Source organism: Porites lutea, chromosome 1, assembly GCF_958299795.1.
Source record: "Porites lutea chromosome 1, jaPorLute2.1, whole genome shotgun sequence".
NCBI lineage: Eukaryota > Metazoa > Cnidaria > Anthozoa > Scleractinia > Poritidae > Porites > Porites lutea.
In genome coordinates this window covers 12,853,161-12,877,492 of record NC_133201.1, presented here as the reverse complement: position 1 = coordinate 12,877,492, position 24,332 = coordinate 12,853,161, and the positions used below count along the sequence as shown (strand labels likewise).

At 39.3% G+C, this 24,332-nt stretch overlaps 2 protein-coding genes across 2 annotated transcripts; both read right to left on the bottom strand.

Moving 5' to 3' along the window:
• Positions 1-6,912: 6,912 nt before the first annotated feature.
• On the bottom strand, positions 6,913-10,220 carry LOC140945486 (uncharacterized). Its single transcript, XM_073394508.1, has one exon. The coding sequence runs from the start codon at positions 9,135-9,137 to the stop codon at positions 6,945-6,947; it is 2,193 nt and encodes a 730-aa protein (XP_073250609.1). The 5' UTR covers positions 9,138-10,220; the 3' UTR covers positions 6,913-6,944.
• Positions 10,221-17,292: 7,072 nt separating this feature from the next.
• On the bottom strand, positions 17,293-24,268 carry LOC140935332 (centrosomal protein of 19 kDa-like). Its single transcript, XM_073384887.1, has 4 exons — positions 24,080-24,268; positions 21,039-21,090; positions 19,932-20,007; positions 17,293-18,531 (listed from the first exon to the last, which is right to left on the bottom strand). Exons 1-4 carry the CDS (start codon positions 24,153-24,155, stop codon positions 18,241-18,243), a joined length of 495 nt encoding a protein of 164 aa, XP_073240988.1. The 5' UTR covers positions 24,156-24,268; the 3' UTR covers positions 17,293-18,240.
• Between the last annotated feature and the right edge of the window lie 64 nt (positions 24,269-24,332).

Genomic DNA, 24,332 nt, shown 5'->3' with positions numbered 1-24,332 from the left:
GATCATCGTTTTTCTGTCATTATTTAGTTCAATCGTTCATTCGTTTCTACGATATTGTTGTTATTGACAGCCTGTTATTGATTGATATATTTCTTTTGTGGGTAAAAAAAGTCTTTTATTTTGCAAGTGACTATCGAAACAAAATGCCCTGCTGTCTTTGCTCAGTAACCCCATTCCCAGGCTTCTCTCCTTCTTCTGCTGGGGTGGGGAATGAAAGACCCTGGGAACGAGGTTGATCGCTCAGTCCGGTTATCGCGAGTAGACCGCGCGTGTGTGCTCTCCTCACTCGAAGATTAAATACATAAAACGCGCGATGATCCTATCAGTTTGCGTTCCAGATTTTGACGTGGTGTCTACTATAAATTGAAGAAATTAAATCTGTCTTGTATCTCGTGCACCCTTGACGCCGCCGCAGACAATCTTTTTGGGATTTATCAATTATCTTGCGATGGCCAATATTGGATTTTAGTCTGTGGTGTCATATGTTCGAACCGCGGAGGAGCCGGAGACAGTGTGTGCGACGAAGTACTTGTCTCTCATTTCTGCCTCTCCAAGGTATCCAGTGTTGAATTAACCTGTCTGCGATCATTCTTAGGAAGCTGTTTTCAGACGCTGCAAGTACATAACGGTTTTGAAGCAGAAACCAAGATTTTTTGGATCTCGTGCCGCGGTTTATGCGAAAAAGCGCGATACCTGATATTATAAACAAAGTTTGAATCTCTGTTAGGTTAAGGTTCAAGAGCTATTTTGGTGCATGCTTGGAACAATCTCGACTTTATTGAAGGCACCTGAATGACCTGGATACTCGCCAATAGCATAAAGAGAGCCGCTAATCAAAGAAATGCGAATCTTGTACTTAGGGGGTCAAATTGTCAAGAGCTTGTGGCCATATTCCAGACTGCACGACGTCTACATCGGCAATCTCAGTCACGTTATAAGTGATTTGTCTACCAAAAATAAATGTTGTATCAGACTTGATTGGGCCGGGTATCTGCGACCTTTATTGTCGCAGGCTTCCATATTTAGGTGCGAGACACTGGCGCATGTTTCTGTACCGCACATTGTTAGTCTGATAATTAAAGTATTTCATATATCAAGTAACGCGAAATATGCAGGGCCGTGAGTGGCGGAAACATAGAAACGCGTTCACATTCATACCGTAACGCCAATAATTGGCTTAGCTAAACAGTTCAAGTCGGTGATGTCATTCATCTATAAGAGGCCTTGATCGAACACTGCTGTGATGTTAATTACACCCGTCACTCAATGAACCCTTCCCTGTTTGGGTAAAAGCTTTATGTAAAGCCGGGTATTAAACTCACACTCCATTGACCATCTAACAACGGAATTGAAATCATTCTGGAACTTTCCCATTTTTGCTACCAGTTTAATACGCTTTCTTTTCTTGATTCTTTCAGTCCTCTCATTTTTTCGGAAGAAAAATTCTATTTGATTTGGAAATAAGCTCAGGGCCTGAAAGACCGTCGTCCTAACTGTACGCTCTGTAGTTTGGTATGAGTTTCAACCGTCCTCTGTCATGATTAAGTTTTAAGAGCCTGTGGCTCTGCTCCAAGCTAGATAGGATGCTTCTTTTCTCCACTGTTTTATACCGATATCCTCAACCTTCTCGTAGCCAAAAACAATGTGAAAACCAAAGTGTCCCAGTTATAATTAAACACTTGATTCCACGGTGGAATTCTGATCCTCTTGTCAACACCGAAAACGGCTACTTTAGTTCTTTACTTCCGCGCTCCAGGACAAGAAATCAAGAGAACGAAAGTTACCGGCGTGCCTATTTGCTAGTAGCCGCTCCCTTGGACGAATCTAAGTGTACGACTTAGGGCACGATCACTACTAAGACGTATAGCAGCCCATGGTGGAAGCGGATATTCTAATATTTGGTCTTTTTTTGGAAGGTATAGGGCAATACCGTCAGTACATTCGTCTGGTGCTTTAAAAAAACATATACCTACGGGCATATGCTTGGTGGCCTTTTTGAAATCATTTACATCAGAGCTACTTATAGTGCTTTTACTTTCTATATTCAGACATTCTAAACGTGGCGTTTTTTCCTTAAATCCGTACATGAAATCCGTCAAACAGGCTTTTCTTTCCTGCGGTGTTTTGCATGTACATCTGGGGTTTATTTGTACAGCCTCACGGATTAGTCCTTAGTCTGTATCCATCCATACAAGGCCACAGGAAATCACTGTTCAACAGCTTTCACTCAACCGGCGAAAAGCTACAATGGGATCACGTTGTACAGCAAATAGTAACAAATATCACAGGAGCTTAGTAAAGAATTCACGGGAGGGTTGCCTGTTACCTGTCCGCTTTCGCCTCATTCAGGAAAAAAACTATAGTGTTAACGAAAAAAAAAGACAGACAGAAAGAAAGAAACTAAAACGCGAACAGAAGACAAAGGTGTCATGTGCAGCTTGCTATGTGGGCAGGTAAACGAGGAAATGATGGGTTCAATACTGTTGTTTTTAAAAGAAATAATTTCCGACGTCGGTTTTAGCAATGTTGCCTTCATATATATACCGTGAATCCTCTGTTAAGCCCCCCCCCCTCTAATAAGCCCCCCCCCCTTTTCAGGGGAAGAAAGTAAATAAGCCCCCCCTCTCTATTAAGCCCCCTTCCCTTCCCCTAATTATTTTTCACTAATAAATGATGTATTAATCTATTACGACTGTAAAACTTTGTGTGGACTGATCCGGGATGGTTTATTAACCAACTGAAAGTTCAGATTTGATTCTGATCCTTGGCTGCATGACCTAAAACTTCTTGTACTTGAGTTTTTCCACTTAGTATTCTAACTATTTATGGAGAACTGACATCATCGTCATTTCTAAGTTAAGTAAGCCTCCCGTCTCTATTAAGCCCCCCCCCCCGCCCCCGCCTCAAATGGGCTTGAAATAAATTACGCCCCCCGGGGGGCTTAACAGAGGATTTTATACGGTAGTAGTGTAAAATATGTCAATTCGTTACTTGAACAAACTTACAAATTGACTTAAATCAACAATGTTAAAGTTACTGTTTTCTTTTACCTGAAGTTCATTTTGTTACCCGTAACACCAGATCAAGTGATTTACCAAATGAGTGGGTATTTTTTATTCTGCGCCTGACAATCATAACTGGCGCAAGTCCTCACAAAAATATTCGTTCCTTTTGCCATTCGTAAGCCGCTAGGATTTATGGCTCTGCCGGGAAACTAGCCAATTTGGCTGGCAAATAGTAGACTGCTCACAATCCCAGCCCCTATTAGTCCTGCCTATTTTTCAGTAAGATCGTCGAGATCGAACACTTCCCGTCACAAGCGGCCATCTTAGTTTCAAATGTAAGTAGAGTTGATACTCATCACAAGACTAGACTTAGACCATTTAAAACAAGATGGCCGCCCGCAGTAAAAATAAAAGAGAACTTGTAAAATAAGGCCCCATCATCTCAAGATTAAGCAGCTTACACATTTCCAGCCAGACTACTCTCCAGTTTCTTTACAATACATAGTTAACGTCGCGGCTGATTAGAAGAAGGCTGAACTTGTCAAAGCACAACCTAAATTATAAATTAAGTGAAAACAACAACACTGAGTTTTTTTACAGGCTTCAAGGCTACCATTTTATACTAACTTCCCCTGCCGCTGCTAACCCTGAATTTTAAAATTCTCAATTGTAATCATAAGAGCTGAAGAAATATTTTCAGCTCATGTTATGGCCATTGATGAGAGCCAGCCATTTTTTTCTATTTTCTAAACGTGAGATAATACCGAGAAGAAAAATTTAAGCGCAAACAACTGAGTCTACATTTTTACGAGTTCTTAAATATAGACAAAAAAAAACACTGGAGTTCAGTATTGTACAGTTGACGGTTTCGGTGGCTATCAGCCATCTTTGTTACATCTTTTCCAGAACTTGTAAATGCCATAGCAGGAGAGTTCTTTCTGATGTGAATACTTTCCTTGACTCTTCTTTTAAACTCATTGGTAGAAGTTCTACTGTACTGGATTTCGTAAAATTCCTGTTTTAGATCGTTTCTGCCTCCTTTTTATGTTCTGTCATCCTGTGTCAATTGTCGGCCCGTTTCCCTGATCTTGATGTTGTTTGCATGCATGTTGGAGGACTCGTCTAACAGTGTCGAAACAGTGTTCTGAGTTCTTGCCACTTTGGCAACTCTATGTTTGGCCAAAAGCATTCAGTTGCATTTTCTCGGTGAATGAATGGACATATGGCGGGACAACCACCATTCCTCTTGATATATTCTGTGCTTTGTCTTTGATGCTGTTGACCTTCTAGTTGTTTTCTTGCCATGCTGTTCTTCAGCTCTTTTACTCTTTTTATCAGTTGCCTTGCTTCCTCTTTTCTACGGTCTCTTCCTCCGATCTGTGATAATACTGTTACTCCTGTCCAGTAACGTGCGGACTAGTTCCAGTCAGTTTATAACGAACCGGATGATATGATTGAAAAGACTGGTGCTGATTGTGATCTCTGTGTGTGTGGCTTTTCCTTTGCTGTAGATCAGTAGTTTGATGGTCCCATCATCCCCCCTAGTGATGATTGTGTCCAGAAAAGGGATTTAACCATTCCCTTGTATTGTAATCGCTCTTAAGCTTGGTGAGTTTTTCGATCAGCTTTTTGTTGTAACTAGTTGGGTCCGCAGTTTTTTATGCGTGTGAGCGTCACTCAACCTAGTGTTAGTCATTTTCTCCTCATAATCGACAGACTGACTTTGCATTACTTGCATAATTAACACCTATAAAGCCACTGCGCTTTTCAGTTTTGAGAAGATGGATGCCAGGCATCAAAACCGTCAACTAAAGTACTGTGCCCAGTTGTTCGAAGGCCAAATAGCGCTAACCAAGGGTTGAAGTTTAACCTGGGTTTCCTTTTCGTTTGTTCAAAAGCATTTTCCGGGATTATTTTCTCTATTCTTTTTAGGCCATCCAATCATTAAACTGTAGACAAAAATAATAACACTGATTTTGCTTTTTAAGCTTCGATATCTAAATTCAAATTTTGTACTAACCCTGGGTTATCTTAACCCCTTCTTTGAACAACCCGGCCCTAACCAATACTGAACTCTTTGTTTGCCGCTTTTTGAAGAACTCTCCAAAAATTAATTGACACAATTCTAGCCGAATGAATTTCTTCAAAAGTTTCTAGTGCACCCACAATAGACAAATTAAGAAGCCGAACACGTGACACATGTATTAAAAGGTGAAATTCATCTTTGTTTATTTATTTTTTCTATTTGATTCAAGAAAACTCCAAATATTGAATCAGTTAGTTAATCCGTCGAACTCGCGAGCACAGACTAAGTAAAATATTGCCTCTCTTTCTGTTTCTTGCTTCAGTTGCCCGGAAGCGTTTTGTCTTAAAACGACGATAATTATTTCACTGTCGCACATTCAAATTGACGATCTGTATAACTATTGAGCCTACCCTTTCATAACTGATTTCGATTTTATTTAAATGCAAACTACATTCAGTTTTTGCAGGCTGTCGTTTCCCGTCAAAAGAGGAGCAACTCAAACCCACTACTGCTACTACATATCTCCTTTTTTTTCTTTATACTCGGCGTTGCTTGAGTAAAAATACTGACATGACATCTGTATTGTTCGTGTCTTTCCCTCGAATCGTTTCTTTCCACGTATTTCGGATATCCCTTCGAATCGCTTCGGAGAAGCACGAAATCACTTTGCGCCGTATAAAGAAGCTGGCGTTTATGTCATCCTTCCACATCGAAAAAAAGATGGTTTCATTAATTTCCCCAGGAGTTGCGAAGGGTTGCTTAAATATCGATAATAGAATAAATCAGAACATGAATATTTTGGGATATTTTATCATGTTTCTATTTGGCTATTAAACCGACATTTCTCATACTTATAGTACATCCTCGTTTGCTAATCCATCTGTTCTCTTCCTAAAATGATATTATAGCCGATCTGTTCTGGAGATTTCGTGCGACAAATTAGTTCAACATGTAGTTTTTTAATACCGTCTCTGCTAGTTTCGGACCACTTTGAAACGGTAAAAAATTCTCCAGCTGTTTTTAGCATTTCATTGACCCGGCAGACGATACAAAAATAGCCATGCATCTTGAATTACTAGTAGCTCCTTTGTTTTGAGAGTTGATATATCGGTTTCTCTTTCAAAAACCAAACTTAGAGATTGTTATGTCTAGCCGGTCGGCGTAACTCAAAAACACAAATATTAATCAATTGTTCCGAGACCATTAGCTCCAAGCAATTTTGCCCCAATCAAAATTATTTTGGCTGAGTTTTAAATAAGGAAAGTGCACTTGGCATTAATGTCAGTCGGCTCCTCCTTTTATTTGATAACATTTTTTACCACTGGAAAAATCAGTAATATATTCCTTGGAATAACCTCATTAACAATTTTGTTAGCATAAACCTGATCTATATCAGTCTATGATATTTGCTTTCCTTTTCAGTTATAAACTCGACAACACGTTAAGTTATGGCGCCTTCTACTAGATTAATGGCATGCCAAAATGTAAACACCAGAGGGCGTCACAAAGAAAGCAAAAAATGTTTAGACTACGCTTTCAATGGTACGGCTGCATCGTGGTCTTTTATGAAAATACGATTTATTTCAGCACGGAAGAAAGGCACTGAAAATGAAGCACCAGGCGGCAAAATTATAGTTTTAATTTTCTTGTACACGGATTTTTTTTCCCTCTGAGATCTTATTTTATAGCATTTGAATTAATATCGCATTTATATGCAACAGTGATAGTCAAATCAAATTTGATTTGAAAGGAAAATTGTTGATTTCATTACGTCTCAGACATTATGATGTTTTATCTCAAAGAAACTAGTTATGTTTTTTGCGTATTATTGTTCTCTTTCGCGGGTCTGTCCGACTGCAATTTATAGAAGTAGAGATGGGATAGAGTTTCTTCGCGTTGTTTTAATTCAAAATTCACTTTTCATCTTCTGAACTATCATTATGTAAGGAGCCATTAGAACTCTTGGTTTTGTGTGGAATATAACTAGCAGTTGCAGTTCCATTCAGCATGTGCTGTGCTCTAATGATAGACTCGGTTTCTAGTCTGGGGTTGCTATTCACTGTGTAAATCAAATGAGAACCAGCACTATGTAGTCTCTGATTGTTAATCCACGAGTGGAACCCCTTAATTTCGTTCTCTAACTCTCTACAATAATTATCTTTGTCCTCTAACTTTTTGGATAAGTCTCTGACATCTTGCTGTAAGACATTTATAGTCTCTTTTGAGGTCATAGATAATATGTCGTCCTTTTCGGCTTTGTATCTCTTAATTTCGAGCTGCAGTTTTACGTTTCTCTCGTTCAAACTTTCCATTTCAAGCCTGTGGCTCGTTTGCCGCATCCTCGTTTCCTTTTGTACGCTTTTGAGCTCTTGCAAAACTTCCTCCATCTTTTTAGCGTGTTCCCTTTGCAGAGACTCCAACTCTACTCGCAGTTTGTCTCGCGCGTCGGTCAATTCTTTCACTTTGTCCTCGGCGTGATTGCAATATATATCCTTGATTTCCTTGGCTAATAAACGACTTAATTCTCTTGGTGAAGGGAGCTTGTCGTAATCATTGTTGCTTGCTAAACTCGTTAGCTTTCTGAATATCTGTTCCTCCAACTGCGCATTTTTGCTGTCGTTGCTTTCTTCGCGGCTATCACTGAACTTCTCATATTCTGAAGGCCATCGTTCGTTTTCAGCGACAACCTCTAGCATTTCTTTTGCCGTCTTTTCAAGTGATCTCGGATCTTTAGCGGATGGAGTTGCGAGAATTCCGCTGACGGTATATGAAGCAGTCGGTGAGCCAAGTCTTGACTCTACTTTATTGGCAACTGGTTTTTTAATGTCCCCGCCGTGTATAGTGGTGCGATGAAAAGGTAGAACATTGCGCGGGGTGTACGGGGAATCACTCGCTAGATACGGGATGGTATGAGGAGAGAAAAGACGGGCTGGAGAACTACATACTATCATGCCTTGAGTCGAAGTGGTGATGGAGCTTTCAGTACTCTTTACTCGGCTATGCAAGGGAGACCATGGTCTAAATGCAGAACGTCTGCTTACAATTTCCACGTTCGAACTGCTACTGCTGCTGCTGTTGTTGTTTTTGTTAGTATAGGTTCCATCACCAACTTCGCTATCACTTTCTCGCGATTCTCGCGAGTCACCCATGCGCGCCCTTTTCGGAGTACTTGAGCCGTCGTTTCGCTCGTTCCCATCTGATTCGTGATCATTTGCGGGGGAAGCCCTTTTCCATCGCTGTCCGTCCGAGAATTTATTCATAAGCATCTCCCACAGTTTCTGGACGTGTAAGGTAGGGTGTTCGTTGCAGAGCATCAAGTACAGACGCCATTTCGAGTCATCAAATCCCCAGTGACATGTATGAATTTCACCTGAGGAATGACTGTGTATGACAAACCTCCGAGGGGACAATATCCCGTCGCATTGAGAACATGTTATGCATTTTGCATACGGATCAGTGTACTTGTCGATTTCCAGTGTACCCACGCAACCTCCAAAACATTCATGATACACCTCTAAGCTGTCAACTTTGAAAATGCGACTTGGTCTGCGTGGGACCTCGCTCGCGGTTAATACACCGATTAAGCGGAAGGCATCCGTTTTGGAGATAAAACTCGCTGATGAAGCCGACCACGGTAAAACTCCAGCAAATTTGAACAATTCAAGCTGTTGAGGCGAACAACGAGGGCAGTAGATCTGAAGACGGTCGCGATTAGCGTCAATTTCTTTGCTGTCAAAGTCCTTCAGGACTTTATTAACAAGTTCAGTGTAGCAGACACGCTTTTCTCCGCCAGAACTAAAGCATGCTAAAGGAACGCCATCGATGATTGTTTCTTTGAAGTTAAAGTTGTCTTGTCCCTTCGGTGGTGGTAACCTTACTGTAAATGTCTTGCTCATGACAGCCTGCCTTGAATGCTCGCTACTAGACGTAACATACGTGTTATGTTTAGCGTAGTCATCTGTTGAATTCCACGATTTCTTCACGGTGGAACGATTCGCGGTCAACCCCTTTGGTCCAGTCATTGACTCCGTTGAGCAATCCCGGTATTTCTGTAGGATCTCATCTATAAGAGGGTTGTCTGATCGTGAGAACTTACGGCGATCCATTTTGGATGAGTTATTCACCCAAATACCGTTGTGTAAGACAAGAGAGTGTCGGTCGCGTGCAAAGCGTCTGAAGACGTTTTCGGATCAGTAGACAGTCGGCGGCGAGTCTGTTCAGCTTTCGCACATGCTCTGTGCATTTCCTGCATGTACCGTTATTGTTAGCTGTCGATTTGACATCTGAGCATGTGACAGGCTATTTCGGCGGCTAAAATTACCAGAAAAACGTCTGGCAAAAACTTGCGATATGTTTCTGTTTCTTGTAGCCCATTGATCGATCAGTGCAATGACACAGGTCAAAATATGTTTGCGAAAAACTTCACAGGCCACGACGAACGCGTGGATGTTGTCAGTCGGGGACAATCTTTTTCTCGACAAATTAAAAATGGTATTGGCACTGAATTATTAACTGCATGGCCATGATGATAATGCAAGAACAGGTAGCTATCAAAAAGACTAGGTTGTCTTTTGTCGACGTTGTCTTTTCTGGCAAAGAAATTATTGCTTGGGTAAAATTGACCAATTGCGTGCGACTCGCTTAGACAACAAAACCATTGAAGTAAAATGTTGTGTCAAGCTAGCACCACTGTCTAGACGGCTTTATTGAGCTGTCTAGACAAGTTCTTGGACCTCGTTACAGCTTTGTTTCTGCTTTTACGCCATGTTAATCAACGAGGCGGGATCCAAGCCGCAAATTTGACGGCTTACACCATTTATCAAAGATTCAGACAAATTCTAAGTAAGCGGGCGCAATCGTTACAATGAATTGTGAAAGAAACCACCCGAAATGTTTACATTGAAGAGCTTCTTTATCGAATTTGAATGGACATTATGTCGGGAGAGGAAAGAAAACAGCCCACAGCTGTCTCGATACGTTAAATAATTCATAAGTAGAAAAGAATGAATCGGATGTTTTTCAAAAAATCATTAAATTAGTTGAAACCCATTTTCATGTTATTTTAAATCCCCTTATTTTGTCTCGGTCTTATGTCAAAAGAAAGCCATTTGCACGAAAAGTTCATAATATGCATGTCATTTGTGAGCCTGCTGGCGTTCCGTAAACCACCATATTAAATTATGTTTTTTTGATGTTTCTGTTCCGTATTCCTGTCTACGCGAGATTAGTTTCAGACTGTATTTTGATCAGCTAAAACATGATGACTAGCGGCTATCGTCGAGAAACATTAAAAGATGACCCGCTAAATGACAGTCTATAAATAAAACCAAGAGCCATTATGGCTCTTGATAGAACTCAGTTCAAATATTTATTTGCATTTATTTGCCCGTCTATGATGAGGTCGCCTGTCACAGCATGGTGTTGTCAAGTTTTCAGGTTCTACCTGCGATATTTCCAAAGAAATTCATGGAAGCACATGCTATTTTCTCCCTTAACAAAAAGGGGCTCTTTTGTGTTTCCTGTGGGTCCAACAAAGACAATTATAGAGTCGTCTAGCCACTCTCGCCATGTATTTTTTAGAGTTAGAACAATGAAAAGATTCTCTGCGGCGGGCGAAATAAACAAATGAATCCCCGATAATACTGACGCACATTCGTCTAAATGGGTGTCAGTTCTATTACGTTATTAATAATCTTAAACCAAAACGGCTCGACTCCAACAATGGCCTAGCGAACACGATTCATTGTGTTTGCTTTTGGAAAATGTGGCACCTAAAACGCGCTTTTTAAACCAGTACCTTGCGTGCTTTAAAAATAGCCCTCGCTAATTTCCAGGGGGCAATGACTGACATGACAGCGTCAACCGTGTTGTAAATTTTGGTCGGACAGCTAAAACAAAGTTACCTAAAGAATGATTCCCGCATTTCGCACAGGAAGTCATGCATCGAAAATGTCAAGCATAGTTTGTATTAAGCTCCGCAAGGTCACCGGGGATTTTATTCTGGGCTTATCCGAAAATCCAAGTTCGGTTTGATCATAAAGAACAGATGTTTGACACGGTATTAATTTATGGATTTGAAGCTTGGCGATGAGTCTAGAACAAGTACCGTATTTCCTCGAATAATAGCCGTCCCTCGATTAATCGCCTCCCTCGAATTATCGCCCCCTTTTGAAGGAATTTTAAGCAATAGACCACACTTTCTATGGGTTTGCCGGCGTGATAACCCACGCGGGATGTTGCGAGAACACGAGAAACGAGTGATTTACAAGCTTTTCGAGTGTTCTCCCGCGTGGGTTATCACGCCGGTAAACCCATAGAAAGTGTGGTCAAACAGTGTCCGTAAAACGGGGTTGACTATGTATGGAGGTTGTGACTCGGGAGGGACACAGGAATGTGTCCGTTGTTCGTACAGTGGACATATATTTTTAATGATCACAAAGGCATAACGACACAACAGAAATCCCATGTAAAAGAGACGATGATGCTCGTCGTTAAATTAGAATTTAAAAACCCTGAAAGGGGACCAATCTGTGCGTGGCCATGGCTGTCAGTTGAATTCTAAACTGAGGAGACCTTACTCCGGCTTAAAACAGTATAACAGCAGTTCATATTCGAAAACTTATTTTCGCATAACTCTAAGCAATACTAGATGGGTAAAACTACATCTGTATTGCCTTCCTGCTGGCAATGAATGAGACTAATAAAACACTGAAACTAATTCCATGCAAGACATCTGAGCGGGTTATGGCTGTCCTTGTCCTTTTAAGTCAGGCGGAGTGATAACCAGGTGACAGAGACTAAGACTAAGAGACTAAGGGCTCAATCTACTCACCCCCCTCCAGTAGCCGGGGCTGGTACTCTCCAGGAAGCTATACCGCCTAGCGCGTCCTCATCATTTTGCTTAAATTCTGGGTTTTTACTGTAACGCCATCAAAAATAAAAATGCAAACCGATCAATACAGAGAGTCCAGAATCGAGGAAATGAAAGAAGATAAATATACAAAAAGCTTCGCCATGAATCAGGTCTGTGCGATAATTTATATGCGAGATATTCGGGAAAATGTCTTACCCAAATTTATAAGCTTTGTATGGAGACGCCATGTTGGTGTCCCTTTGAGGGGCACAAATATGGCCGGAGACCAACACAAACGTCTGTTTTTGAGTTTTCCTACTTATGCGTGAATTCATCGCTTGAGGAACTAATAAAGATGAAAGTAATATTTACTCTAAGACAAGGAATGTTTAGATAGCAAAATCTCAAAAAATCAGTACCTATTTATAGCGGAGTTCCTCGCGCGCGCGGGCGGAGCCCCATAGCTAAGTAAATCTACCCATCCTTGCTTAGTACCTGTTTGGCGTTTTCCCAGTCCCTATCGGTCAATTCATTTCGGTGACGTATCCGAGGGGTTTTCGCTCGGACCACGTGACCCGAAACGCTTTGGCCGCGCGGAATAATGAGGCCTAGGGACTAGGCAATACCCATCCCAGATAATTTGGTTTTATAAATCACGTGACCGTACACCGCGCAAGCGACCGTCCGTCCGAGTCGGCCAGTTGAACCCGAAATAATGCGAAATAGCTTTGAAACTGACGGGCTTAAGCTTATTTTCCTCAAATGTATATTTCAATTCATGATAAATACAGCTCCACCAGCTTCAAACAGTGTCTATGGCAGAGAAAAATTGTTCTGATATGACAAAATTAATTTTTCAAATTAAGTGTGTCACTGTGGTGCAGTGGTCAAGGAATTGCTTGAACGTGCAGATAAACCGGGTTCGACTCCCGACGACGTTGTTTTCTGTTTCTTTGTACTGTTTTTTTCTCTGTTTAGTCTCTCTTTTTTTAACACTATTTTTCCTTTTGGCCTTTTTTTCTTTGTTCTTAATGCTGACCCTGCTGGTTATGCACTTGGATCAATATATATTTTAAGCTTAAGTCCGGAGTTTTATTTTGGAAAAGGGATTTCAAAAGCTCTTGATCTGCATACTGGCCAAGCTTACGACCAGAAAAAAACACATAAGCCTTCAAGACATGCCCCTCCTCTGAAACAGCTGAATTTTTTTCAGTGTTTAGACATCATGACAAACAACACACAGTACACCATAAACTGTACTAATTTACACGCAACACCCACCAGTGACCCACTGGCGAAAGTTAAACTTGCCTTTTTGTGCATCGTCTTAACCATCAATATTATTACACTAAAATCTCCACTGGGTTTGCCACCCCCTCCCCCCCCCCCAAAAAAAAAAAAATTCAACGAAACTCTTTATTGGTTTTCGGGATTTAATTACAGATCAGAATTACAGGTGTATGCCCAATACAGTATTAAAATGCGGTAAAGCAACAAGATTCAATGCTCACAGTCTCTCACAAATACCTCTCATTTAGCTTCCTCTTTCAACGCTACAGCTAAGCGAACTTTGAGAGGAATGATATGGGGTTCCACTAGCTCTGAAGAGCTGAAAATACGCACAATGTAAAGTCAATCGTGCTTTGCACTGGCCCTCAAAAGTGTGACCGGTCGGTATGATAGCCCGTAAAATTTGCTCGACGATAGAAAGGAATCTTTAAAATTCATAACACCACTGGACATTTCATTCCAAAAAAGTATTTAATTCTAGTTTTCTATGACAATAGAAACCTTATAATCTCCAAATCCAAGAAATCGGAACAGTATTTCCGTGATAAAATCGAAATTTTTATCCGTCTCTTCGACGAACACTTTGCTCTCCATTTTGAAAGTTACTGACGCGTAGACTGTGAGCAGTCGCTTATTTTTCTTTGCAAAGTTACTGCACGCAAAACCTAAGCACGCGAGCGGCGAAGCCGCTTGCCGCGAGAAACGAGGGCGTTAGCCCGAGAATTAAAAGTAAAAAACTGCTGGCAAGCTGTCAAGGTAACTTAATTAATTAATTAATCCCGAATTACTTGAAACGATTTATAAATAGAACATAAACAACTGAAAATATTACACTTTCTTTAAATCCGGTAAGATTGCCTTGAATTCGTTTTCCCTTGAGGAAATTTACAGCAGTTTCCTTCTGTAAGATATCCTTAAAAGTTTTATTACTGACATTGCTGCTTGGTTCGCTGTTGTTTGCAGTTGTTTGTGATGCGTGACTATTTTTATTCCTTGCAATTTCACCACAGACCAGTCAATGATCTGTCAACAGTTGTGCAATTGACCAATCGGTTACGCCGTTTCTGGGCTGACGGAGGGTTTGTTTACTACAAAAGAGTCAGCAGTCCGTCTTTTCTCGTCTCGTCTCGATCCCTATATAATAACATCGTGGTTTGCAATCGCGCTGGGTGAGATCAAGAACTAGACGGATTTTACGACAAAAGGCAGACTGCAAGCAGTTTACTGACGCGAAGGTCAGCACTCGTTAACATCCATCGAAAGGCCCTCTTATCTTCGGTCGGATTTCGTAAACGTATGACGTCACGCTCGCCTCGTGGTATATAGTCTATAAAAAGTATAAAAGGTTGGCTTGCACACCCCCAGATTTGTTGGTAAGATTTTATAAAGTAAACTTGTCGAACGCAAAAAATTCGGCCTGATTTGTTTTCCAAGAATTTGTTTTTCAGGCCTAATCTATTGTGATCAAGAGCCGTTATTGCTCCTAAATGCGATCGAAGATGATTTCTATTTTTTGAGTGTACGTCTAAGGCTATCAACTCGATATAAGATGTTTCACTCTAAAATCACTTAGCCTTTCCCTCAAAAGTCACATGAATGTGCCCTTAAGTTAACTGATTTGTGGATTACAAGTTTATTGTTTGATTTAAATCATAAATTTATTAATGGGAGCTTCGCTTTTAGCCCTGGCTATTATTGGGAACCAAGTAGTTGAGACTGTCAGGGGCACCCAACGACAATTTTCGGGAAAATATCTGTTCGGAAGACGATTTGAGATCTAGAGTTTTCGGAACATTTGTTGTAAAATTTCTTGCTTGCATGCCTCTCCTAGTATTTTCGAACAAATAAAAAATGGTATACTTGCCCATTTTTAACTAATTTTTACCCTAAAAAGTTCACCTAGAATTTTCGGGAGCCTATTTTCTGGCTAAAATTTTCGGATCACTAGACTTTCAGCTGAGAAATCCGAACAGATGAAAAATTTTTAGGGGATAAAAATATGCCTATATCTACCGTTTAAATACTAAAATACTTTTTATAATGCTATGTTTAAGTGGTTTTGAACTATATTCTCGTTGCGTGCCCCTGGACTGTGAAGACATACAAACTACTCGGAGTTACTATTAGGGAAGATCTTAAATGGAACTCACATGTAGACTATACTCATTGCTAGAGCCGCCAAACTTCTGTATCCCCTAACCCACATGACATCTTGAAAGTGTATATATAGTAACGTTAGATCAATTTTAGAGTATGCGATTCAAGCCTGACAGGACATTCCAGAGTACTTGTCTGATAGGATAGAATGTATTCAAAAGAGAGCACTCAAATTATATATCCTGAATGCACAGCCCACAATCAAGATAGAGATAGATAGATAGTTTATTAAAAAGAAATACATGGGCAGCAAGGAGCTGATTAAGCTGATTAAGCTAAAAATAGAATAATTTACAATACATCAATATTAAAATTCATGCATATAATATATAAAGGCATTCAAACCGAATCATTTAATTGTACTTTAGGCACGATGACAAAATACAAGTGTTCTTAAATGGTCCGTCTTCCACTTTGGAAGTGCAAAGTGTCGGTGATTTCTTATGGAGCCTTACTGGCTTCAGTTAACAACTTGTTAAGTTTGTTATCCTTGTTGTTGAGGGCAGCAAGCCTTTTTAGAGGCAAACGTCTCATCTCTAGCAAAGAGAAGGGTTTCTCTGTGTCGTCGATTTGTCTCTGATATGGCTAGCAATCACGATAACCCAATATCATTCCTCATTCCCAAATCTGAAACAAGAACTGTCTCTTATAATTTAAGATATGGTAGTGAAAGAACAATAAACAAATTAAGAAGAACTAAGAAAGCCGACGAATTTTTTACATTTCGATAATCTTAAACGTGATTACTAGTCCCGGGTGTGCCCTTGGGTATTTTTTGGGTGGGTATGTGCCGCCCGGGACTCCACATTGGCACCCCGTTCTAAAAAAAATTTCCCCTAAAACTGATACCCCGTTCTAGAATTCGCCCTAAAACTGATACCCTCTTCTAGAAATGGGCCAATTTTTTATACTCCGTTCTAGGGTGCAAAGCGTACAAAAGTTCGCTTGTTAACGCATTGAACCGTATTTTTAAAAGCAATCTGTCCTTGACTAATTTCAAATAGCTGCTTACAAAACTGGAGCGCCTCTGAAATGGATACCCCGTTCTAAATCAGGAGCTTCAAAATCAAGACCCCGTTTGGCGACACATACCCGTAAAGGTAATGTATGGGAGTACTCCCCCGGGTTACTAGTACAATAGGACAATTGCACGATGACGATATTTGACTACAACTACCAGAATTTATTTCGCTTTTGCTTTGTTATTTAAATTTGTCAATCCCGCTGAGGATTAAAGAACAATAGGCTTAAGTTGCACAAGAAAACAACAAACTCAAGGATTCTGGTAGTTGTAGTAAAATTACGTCATCGTGCAATTGTCCTATTGTATAATCCTAGCATATATATGTTATATTTTTTAGATTGTATATCACTTGTTCATTCAGTATTTTTTGACTGCAAGAAAGTGAAATAGACTATATTTATTTATTTAACCCACATAAGAGCTTTCCCGGCCAAATGCAGCATCACGCAAAAGCCTGGAAATTCAAGCGTCCTCTATCGCAAAACGAAGAACCCTTTGGAACCGAAAATTTGAGTAAATAAAGTTTTTAGGTGCTGTAATACCTCATGAAAGTAGAAACTCAGAAGAATCGATAGTTTCTCAGTTTGAATTTTGGTGACGTCATGTGAAAACCCCCTCTTGGTATGTCTTTTTTTAGTCAAAAGGCCTGTTTTCAACTCATTTCCTCAACATTAGGCCCGAAAAATGTTGAGAACGAGATATGTTCTTCACTGCTCAACTTAATCCCAACATCAATCTTCTTTCCGTTCGCCAGTGAGGGAGATTCAGACTGATCAAGTTGATAGGCGCGGATTAATTATCGGGCGTAGTTGTTTTTCGTTTCTCCACCGAAAACGCGAAGACTAAGAGGGTTTGAAAACGGGAGGGAAAAACGAGACACTGGACGAATAGCAAACTAACTAAATCAGTCACCTCATCTCTATTTCACAAAACATAATGTTCGGAAACTCTTCTTTTATTTGCAAAATGAACAAAGTGTTAATTCGTCAGTTCTGATCACAAAAATACATCCAAGAAAAATCCGAGCCGTTCTTGCTATTATAACCACTACTGTGAAGTTGACACTATATTTTGATGATCAATTTGACAAACCAAGAGCCACAATGGCTCTTGGACATACCGAAAAATTCCGAAAATTAGCCCCGGGGCTTAGATTTTTCAAAGGCCCTTTTTGAGGGGCTTATTTTGGGAGGGACTTGTATATGGAGGGAAGTTTGCGTTTCAAAATCGGCTAGGCTTATACTTGGAGGGAAATTTGCGTCTGAAAATCGATTAGGCTGGCTTATAGTTGAAAGGAAATTTATGTCAGTAATTTTACAGAAAGTTTTTACTGAAACTAGCCTTGAGGACGTAGACCTTTCTAAAACGCAGCCATTCAAGTACTTTGTCTATATGGACCGAGGAAATCAAAGCCAAGAGTGAAGAGGAATTACGCAAACAGCAATAAAATGTGACACTTTCTGATTGCAATCGTTTGGCACACGTCATAGTTGTTTGGCAAATACAAAAATTATATGTTACCGTGCCGTTTTTGCTTTGTTTTATCATTTCATATTTTAGGGCAATTTCCAAGTACTAGCCCCCGGGGGCTTAAATTCGAAGGGGCGATTTAACGGAGGTTTTTTTGCATTACGAGTTTGGGGGCTTATATCTGGAGGGACTTTTTTTCGGAATTTTACGGTATCCCACAAGCAAGCTCTCCATTTCGAGTGGCTAGTGAAGCCAGCCACGCGAGAAAGCGCGAACACTTTCGCGTGTGACCTTCACGATATTTCCCAAAAGGAGAGCTTTGCTTGCGGGCTAAATTTGGCACGGACCAACTAAATGACTTGTTGAACATTAGCAGGCATCAGTAATAGAATACGTCAATATTAAAAATTTTTTATTAAAAATCCGGATCTGAATAATCGTCCTCGTCATCCCATCCTGATTCTATTTTGCCCTCGTTAAATTCCACCTCCTTATCATACACATAATCTGCATCTCCTGGTCTTAGTCTGTTCTTCTCAAAATCCTCATCCATGGCCGCTTTTCTCTTATCAAGTTCATAATCGTCCAGTTTATTCAGGTCTTCTTCTCCACTGCTGTTCGGCCGTGCTCCAGAAGAAATATTCTTGATTTGATTTGACTCCATTCCTTTCATTTTGTTCTGAATCATTGTTAATAGTTTCTCAAGCTAAAGAGAATCGAAATAAAAGTAAACTTTTCACTTCCTATGTCATTTATGAGGTAACAAAAATCCCAAGGTGTAACAATTCACATTGAACCCATTTCATAGAACTCTTTCTTTTGATTGAAATTAATTGAAACGAGCTCCCTACTTATGTTTACTTCTACAGAAAAAAAAAATTTTTGAAATTCTTTATTAACGTTGAAGTCAAGGGTAAAAAATATTGACAAATTTTATAAGAGAACGATACCATAAAGAACTCCCTCTCAAACAGTTTTCGTCAGTTTTCATCAAATCTAAGTTACAGTGTGACAACAATAACCATGGTGACTTAAACAAAACGTAACAATCAGATCACAGAACGGGAACAGCTAAGCTGGACCAATGCTGTATTTTTGAAGACTCCAGCCTCTTTTTGACTCAAGTGGAATGGAATGGAATCTTGTGGCATGTGCAATGGTCTTTGTAATTATGTTTAGTGCTCAGTGTACTCAGAGGTCTGTGTTTGAGCTGGCTCTTCCTGGGTCATTAGGCAAACTACTCAGAAACACGTGGAAGCTTAATTGTGTCTGATGAGCCACTTGCCCCAAATAAAAAGAAGATTTAACCTACACTTTACCCTTCCAGTAATCTGATTGGTTTATTTTGTTTAAGTAGTCCCAGTTATTGCAGTCTTATAACCGATGTCGCCCAATGTATCGGTTGACATCTTGGTCACCTGTTGGTCAACATATCAGTCGGTATGTACAAGTATAGGCTGACTGTTGGTTGATATATTGGTGGATATATTGGCTGAGTGCTGGTCAAGAGACGGTTGAGTATTGGATGAGTGAATTATCACTCAACTGTTAATGAAACAGACCAACCAAATGTCAGACATAGTTGACTGATCAACCAACACTCAATCGCAGTAGTATCAGTAGTTTGTCTGCAATGTATCGGTGAACTGTTGGTCTAGTTTCAATAACCTCTTGGTATTTTAGCATTCAAGGATTGGCAAAGCCTGTAAAACTCTGTTACCAACCTCAACCCATGGTTTATCCAGTTGCATAGTGCCTGTTGACCAAGACTTGACTGAGACTTGACCAACACTTGGCCGATATGTAAGCCAATATGTTGACTGATACATTGGTCGACACCCCTTATAAGACTCAAGATCTTTAGTGATTAGATGATTGGTATTGTAGCAATGACCCATGAAGAAGAGCCATTTACATGTATAATGTGCATGCAGCTTCAGAACAACATTACAGAAGAGGTGAACATGATTTTCTCAGGCTACAAAACAGCCCTGACATAATAGTATTATCCAGGAAAATTACAAGAAATATATAACGAATTGTAAGGATAATTTATATTTTAATACCAGGGTAATGAGTTTAGTTCATTATTTACGCAAGAAGTACCTGTGAGTAAGAGATGTTTTCCAAGTATTTTCCATGTCGGGAGCTATTCTTTAATTCATCGACTGCATCTGATACACTGTAAAACAGGAAGAAAGTATTTGGTGAACAAATGCTATCTGTAATAACAGAAAAGTTATTATTATATAAACACCAATGAAATACCAGGTGAGCTTTTGCACGAAAACTTGATATCTTCACGTGTGAAAATATCACCGTTGCTATGGCTACATAATGGATCGCGCCTTTCACACCAAAAACTATTAAAGTGAAATGGTTTGGTAGTTCATTGGTGTTTATATAATAAATAGAACATTACATGGCCGCTTGGAGATACGAAATTTCTCTTCTCGTGTTGAAAAAATATGTCACTCGTTCGCAATATTTTCAATACTCAAAGAGAAATTTCGTATCTCTGTGCGGCCATGTAATATCCTCTATATGACCTTAATATCTTAAAATATGGCCTGGCCATTTATCATATAAACACCAATGAAACACCAGGTGAGGTTTGGCACAAAAACATGATATCTTCACACATAAAAATAAGATGATATCTTCGCACATGAAAATAACATGATATTGTCACACGTGAAAATAACATGGTATCTTCACACATGAAAAGATCACTGTTGCCATCTTTAAATAATATTTCACACCTTTTGCAGCATAAAATGTTAAAATACTTTGGTATTTCATTGGTCTTACATAATAATATTAACACAACATTACATGGCTACATGCTTGGAGATACCAAATTTCTCTTCTCGTGTTGAAAAACACCAAAAGAGAAATTTCGTATCCCTGTTCAGCCATGTAATATCCTCTATATCTTTAAGTAAAATTGCAGTAATATGTTTGAGTATAAAATATCCCTTTAACCTGGCTAGGTTGAGGATTTCAATAATACTACATATAACTACAAAGATTGACCATTACAAAGTGGATAACCAACAAACTGTTTCCCTCTTTCTTGACTAATTTACGTTCAAGGTTCCCATCAGCACTTTGCTTTATTTGCTGGCTTTTTATCATTACCCATTAAGTTACCAGCTTGTCTCATCTTATAACAAACTTGCACTCTACTTTCTTTTTAGCATTTGCTATTACCTTGAATCTTTCCGCAGCATTCTTATTGGCATTGATCGTTTGTGTAGTTTTCCTAAAGAAAAATTTTATTCATTACTGATTTTTTCGTGAAATTATTTACTACGAAATTTCACAGTCTTCAAAGGTTATGATTAAGGCTTGATCAAACATATAATGGAAGAAAGCTGGTGAGCTGTGTGACACTTTTAAAAGTAAGTCAAGGAAATGTTCATTAAAAAGTAAATATGAACACATGTGGCCATTTATCAGTGGAATACAAGTACTAGTATGATAGTACAATACCCCATGGATTAAAAATAATAAAATTTTTAGTGCGCACATGGCTCTATGCACAGCCTAATTATGAAACTTAATTTGGAGTCAAACCTGCGTGGGTGATGGGTGCCAAGTTGGAAGATCGGACGCACCACCAGGACATTCTGTTGCAGATTAATATCCCCACAGAGCACAATTCCAAAAAGAACAGCCTTGTTGATAGAGTGACTGACTATATCTATGTGTCAATGAAAGGTGGTGAAATGGTGTCTTTTTTTAAGAAAACGGATACTTTCCTGCTTTGTTGCAGCACAATCTTCAAGCCTCCTGACAGATTGACCATACTGATGCACTTTTGCTCATATTACTTTTTATTAATGAACATTTCCTTAACTTACAATGATTCAATACGGTATAATATAAGCCACTTTTTCATTTCTTTGATATGCTAAATAAATGGCTTATATTTAACTCCATTACAACTAACTAAAATTTCCAAATGTAATAGAGGGATCCTGACATACCAGCTTCTATGGCTTCTCTGACAGTTCCTCACTTTCTTTTTGTTTTGACAAAAGTAATGCTTAAAGGTTTTTTGGAGGAACATTACTTAAAGAGAGAATAACAAACTAGCTCTGATGCTGAAAAGAAACAAATTGTGTGGATAACTTACATTTCAAATATTGTGATGTTTGTGATTGAATTTTATCCACACTAATTCTTCATAACCAGCTTGTGCTGACGAAATTTGGAAGACTAGGGCAATACATAATCATTGACATCAGTCTCTGACATCAGTGACTGCATATTGTTGACATAAATTGTCAATTTATAAGTTATTGATGCCACACAAGACTACCACCCAGTAGCTAACTTGTCTGGCATGAGTGCAGAAATCAAGAAAATACAGCCATAAAAAGGCAACATAGCTGATGACTAAAACTAAACAGCACAAATGCAACAATGCACAAGAAATATTGCTTGATGGGTGTCATCTGCTTTTTGAGGAGTATCTTTGAGGACAGTACCAAGTAACAGGCATTTTTTCTTCTGAGCACCCTGTGTCACTGACTGAAAAAACAATCTTTCAAAAGGCTTGAAATTCACTTTCACATTTCTATCAAAGAGGCAAATGTTTTGAGGAGAGTCTACAAAGAGGTAAGGATGTTAATATGAACATTTTGAGCGAATAATATAACAATGTTATTGAATTTGGCTTTCATGTTATGATATATAACAATTATTCACCAAAGTGGAGGTGGCTAGTGGTGATATTTACTTAGCCGCGAAGCCTACAAATAAAACTTTTATAGGCATTTGTTTTGCTCTTTTGGGGAAATTTTGTCAAAAGGAGCTGTGAATTCTCTTTGTATTCAAAACCATTCTGTAAAAAAACTATTAAAATTTAGTTTTAAGCTTATTTATGACCAATTCTGCTAAATAAAGTAACGCAAACTTTTTCACCAGTTTCACTGCTAAATTCAAGTCAAACAGACAAACATATACCTGTTAAAACTTCCCAACCAAATTTTGTAACCTTCTTCGTGTGTTTCGGGAACAGCTTGTTTAATTATTTGTGAATTTTTTTTGTTTGTTACGGCAGCAAATCGGGAAGCAATTTGGCTCGTAACTTAGGCAAGTTTGGCATTGCTCGCTCAGAGGAACTGGAGGTGAATCAGTGAATAGTGCAGGATATTCCAAGATTAAGCAGCAAATGAGAGCGCGCGAAAAAGACTATCCACCATTTTAGTATATACTGAAGAGAATTATCCAGATCTCAAGGGCTGTGATTCCAGCTCAGCCTTCAGCCTCTGTGGATAACATGTTCCTCATTCTGCATAATTCTCCATATCAAACTCAGCTTCATTCAATAAGCTTAACTGACAATCTTTGACATCTGAATGACTGATGTGAATGATTCAATCTAAGCTTCTTTGAAATTCAGCATTGGCTGGTTATGATGAAGAATTAGCCGAGGGATTATAGCCAATCAGAAATGGAGAAATACTTCAATGATGTAAAATAATAATAATAATAATAATAATAATAATAATAATAATAATCATTTTTATTCTGATCCCCCCTATGGAAGGGTATCCTCGGCAGCTAATTGGTGGGAATCTGTTTTCAAAGGGAACAAAAAAAATTGAGGAGGTGGGAAAGAGTTTTTTTTAAGGGTTTCGACAAAAAAGTGAGGTGGTAAGTATCTGCTTATCTCCACAGAGGGTGGGAGGTTGGAATAAAATGGAACGTTCCATAGCGCCCATCTGCTGAGTATGGCAGAACTTGATGAGATCTCGAGCATGCAAGGCTGATTTTATGCCCTTATTTTTTATATATTGTCAAAAAACTCGAGTGTGCACCTGCCATACTCTGCAGACTGGCCATAACGTAGGCGAGAATAGGCCCTAATGAATCATGTGTACACTGTGTTTTACTTGAGAAGACGGCAATAATAATAAATTATTAGGGCAGTGTAAAATGCACACTGTGGAATATTGTTTTTAGGGTTGGAAAACAATGGCACTATTGTTGTCACGTCCTCATTTGCATGGTGAAACAATAGTCCGCAGTCTGCGTTTTACACGGACCGACAAATTATCAGAAACAACAAGATTTCTGTATAAACACAACTGAGGTAAGTGCTCTGAGACGTTTTCACGAGGGCAGGTCCCATCACTTCTTGCTATGAACTGCACTAAGCATAAAGTTTTGCAAACTAATAGTAGAACATTGCAATATCTTACACTTAAGTCAGTTAAGTATAAACTCATCAGGAAATGTACCTGTTAGGTTTACTTCGTAGAAGACAACAAGAGTCGGAGGGTCGAATTTAACCCCACATTTACGAGGAGTAAACATGTTGAGGTTATTTAACACAATGACATCGCAAAAGAGCCCAAGAAAGTCGAAAAATCAATCCATGTTTACAATAACAGCTCCTTATCAGCTCTTTTCGTTGCTCGTTAGCTCTCCATAGCAATCTCGACCCCAGTGCTTACGCTTCTGACTCCGCTCGAGCGGAAGAGCTCTGGGGTC

Excerpts from the sequence above, each read along its gene's own strand:
- LOC140945486 (XM_073394508.1), bottom strand. The coding sequence starts at position 9,137 with ATGGATCGCCGTAAGTTCTCACGATCAGACAACCCTCTTATAGATGAG.
- LOC140935332 (XM_073384887.1), bottom strand. The coding sequence starts at position 24,155 with ATGTTTACTCCTCGTAAATGTGGGGTTAAATTCGACCCTCCGACTCTT. Across the intron at positions 21,091-24,079 it reads CTACGAAGTAAACCTAACAG|GAAAACTACACAAACGATCA; the intron begins GTACATTTCCTG and ends ATTTTTCTTTAG. Across the intron at positions 18,532-19,931 it reads AAAACATCTCTTACTCACAG|CTTGAGAAACTATTAACAAT; the intron begins GTACTTCTTGCG and ends GATTCTCTTTAG.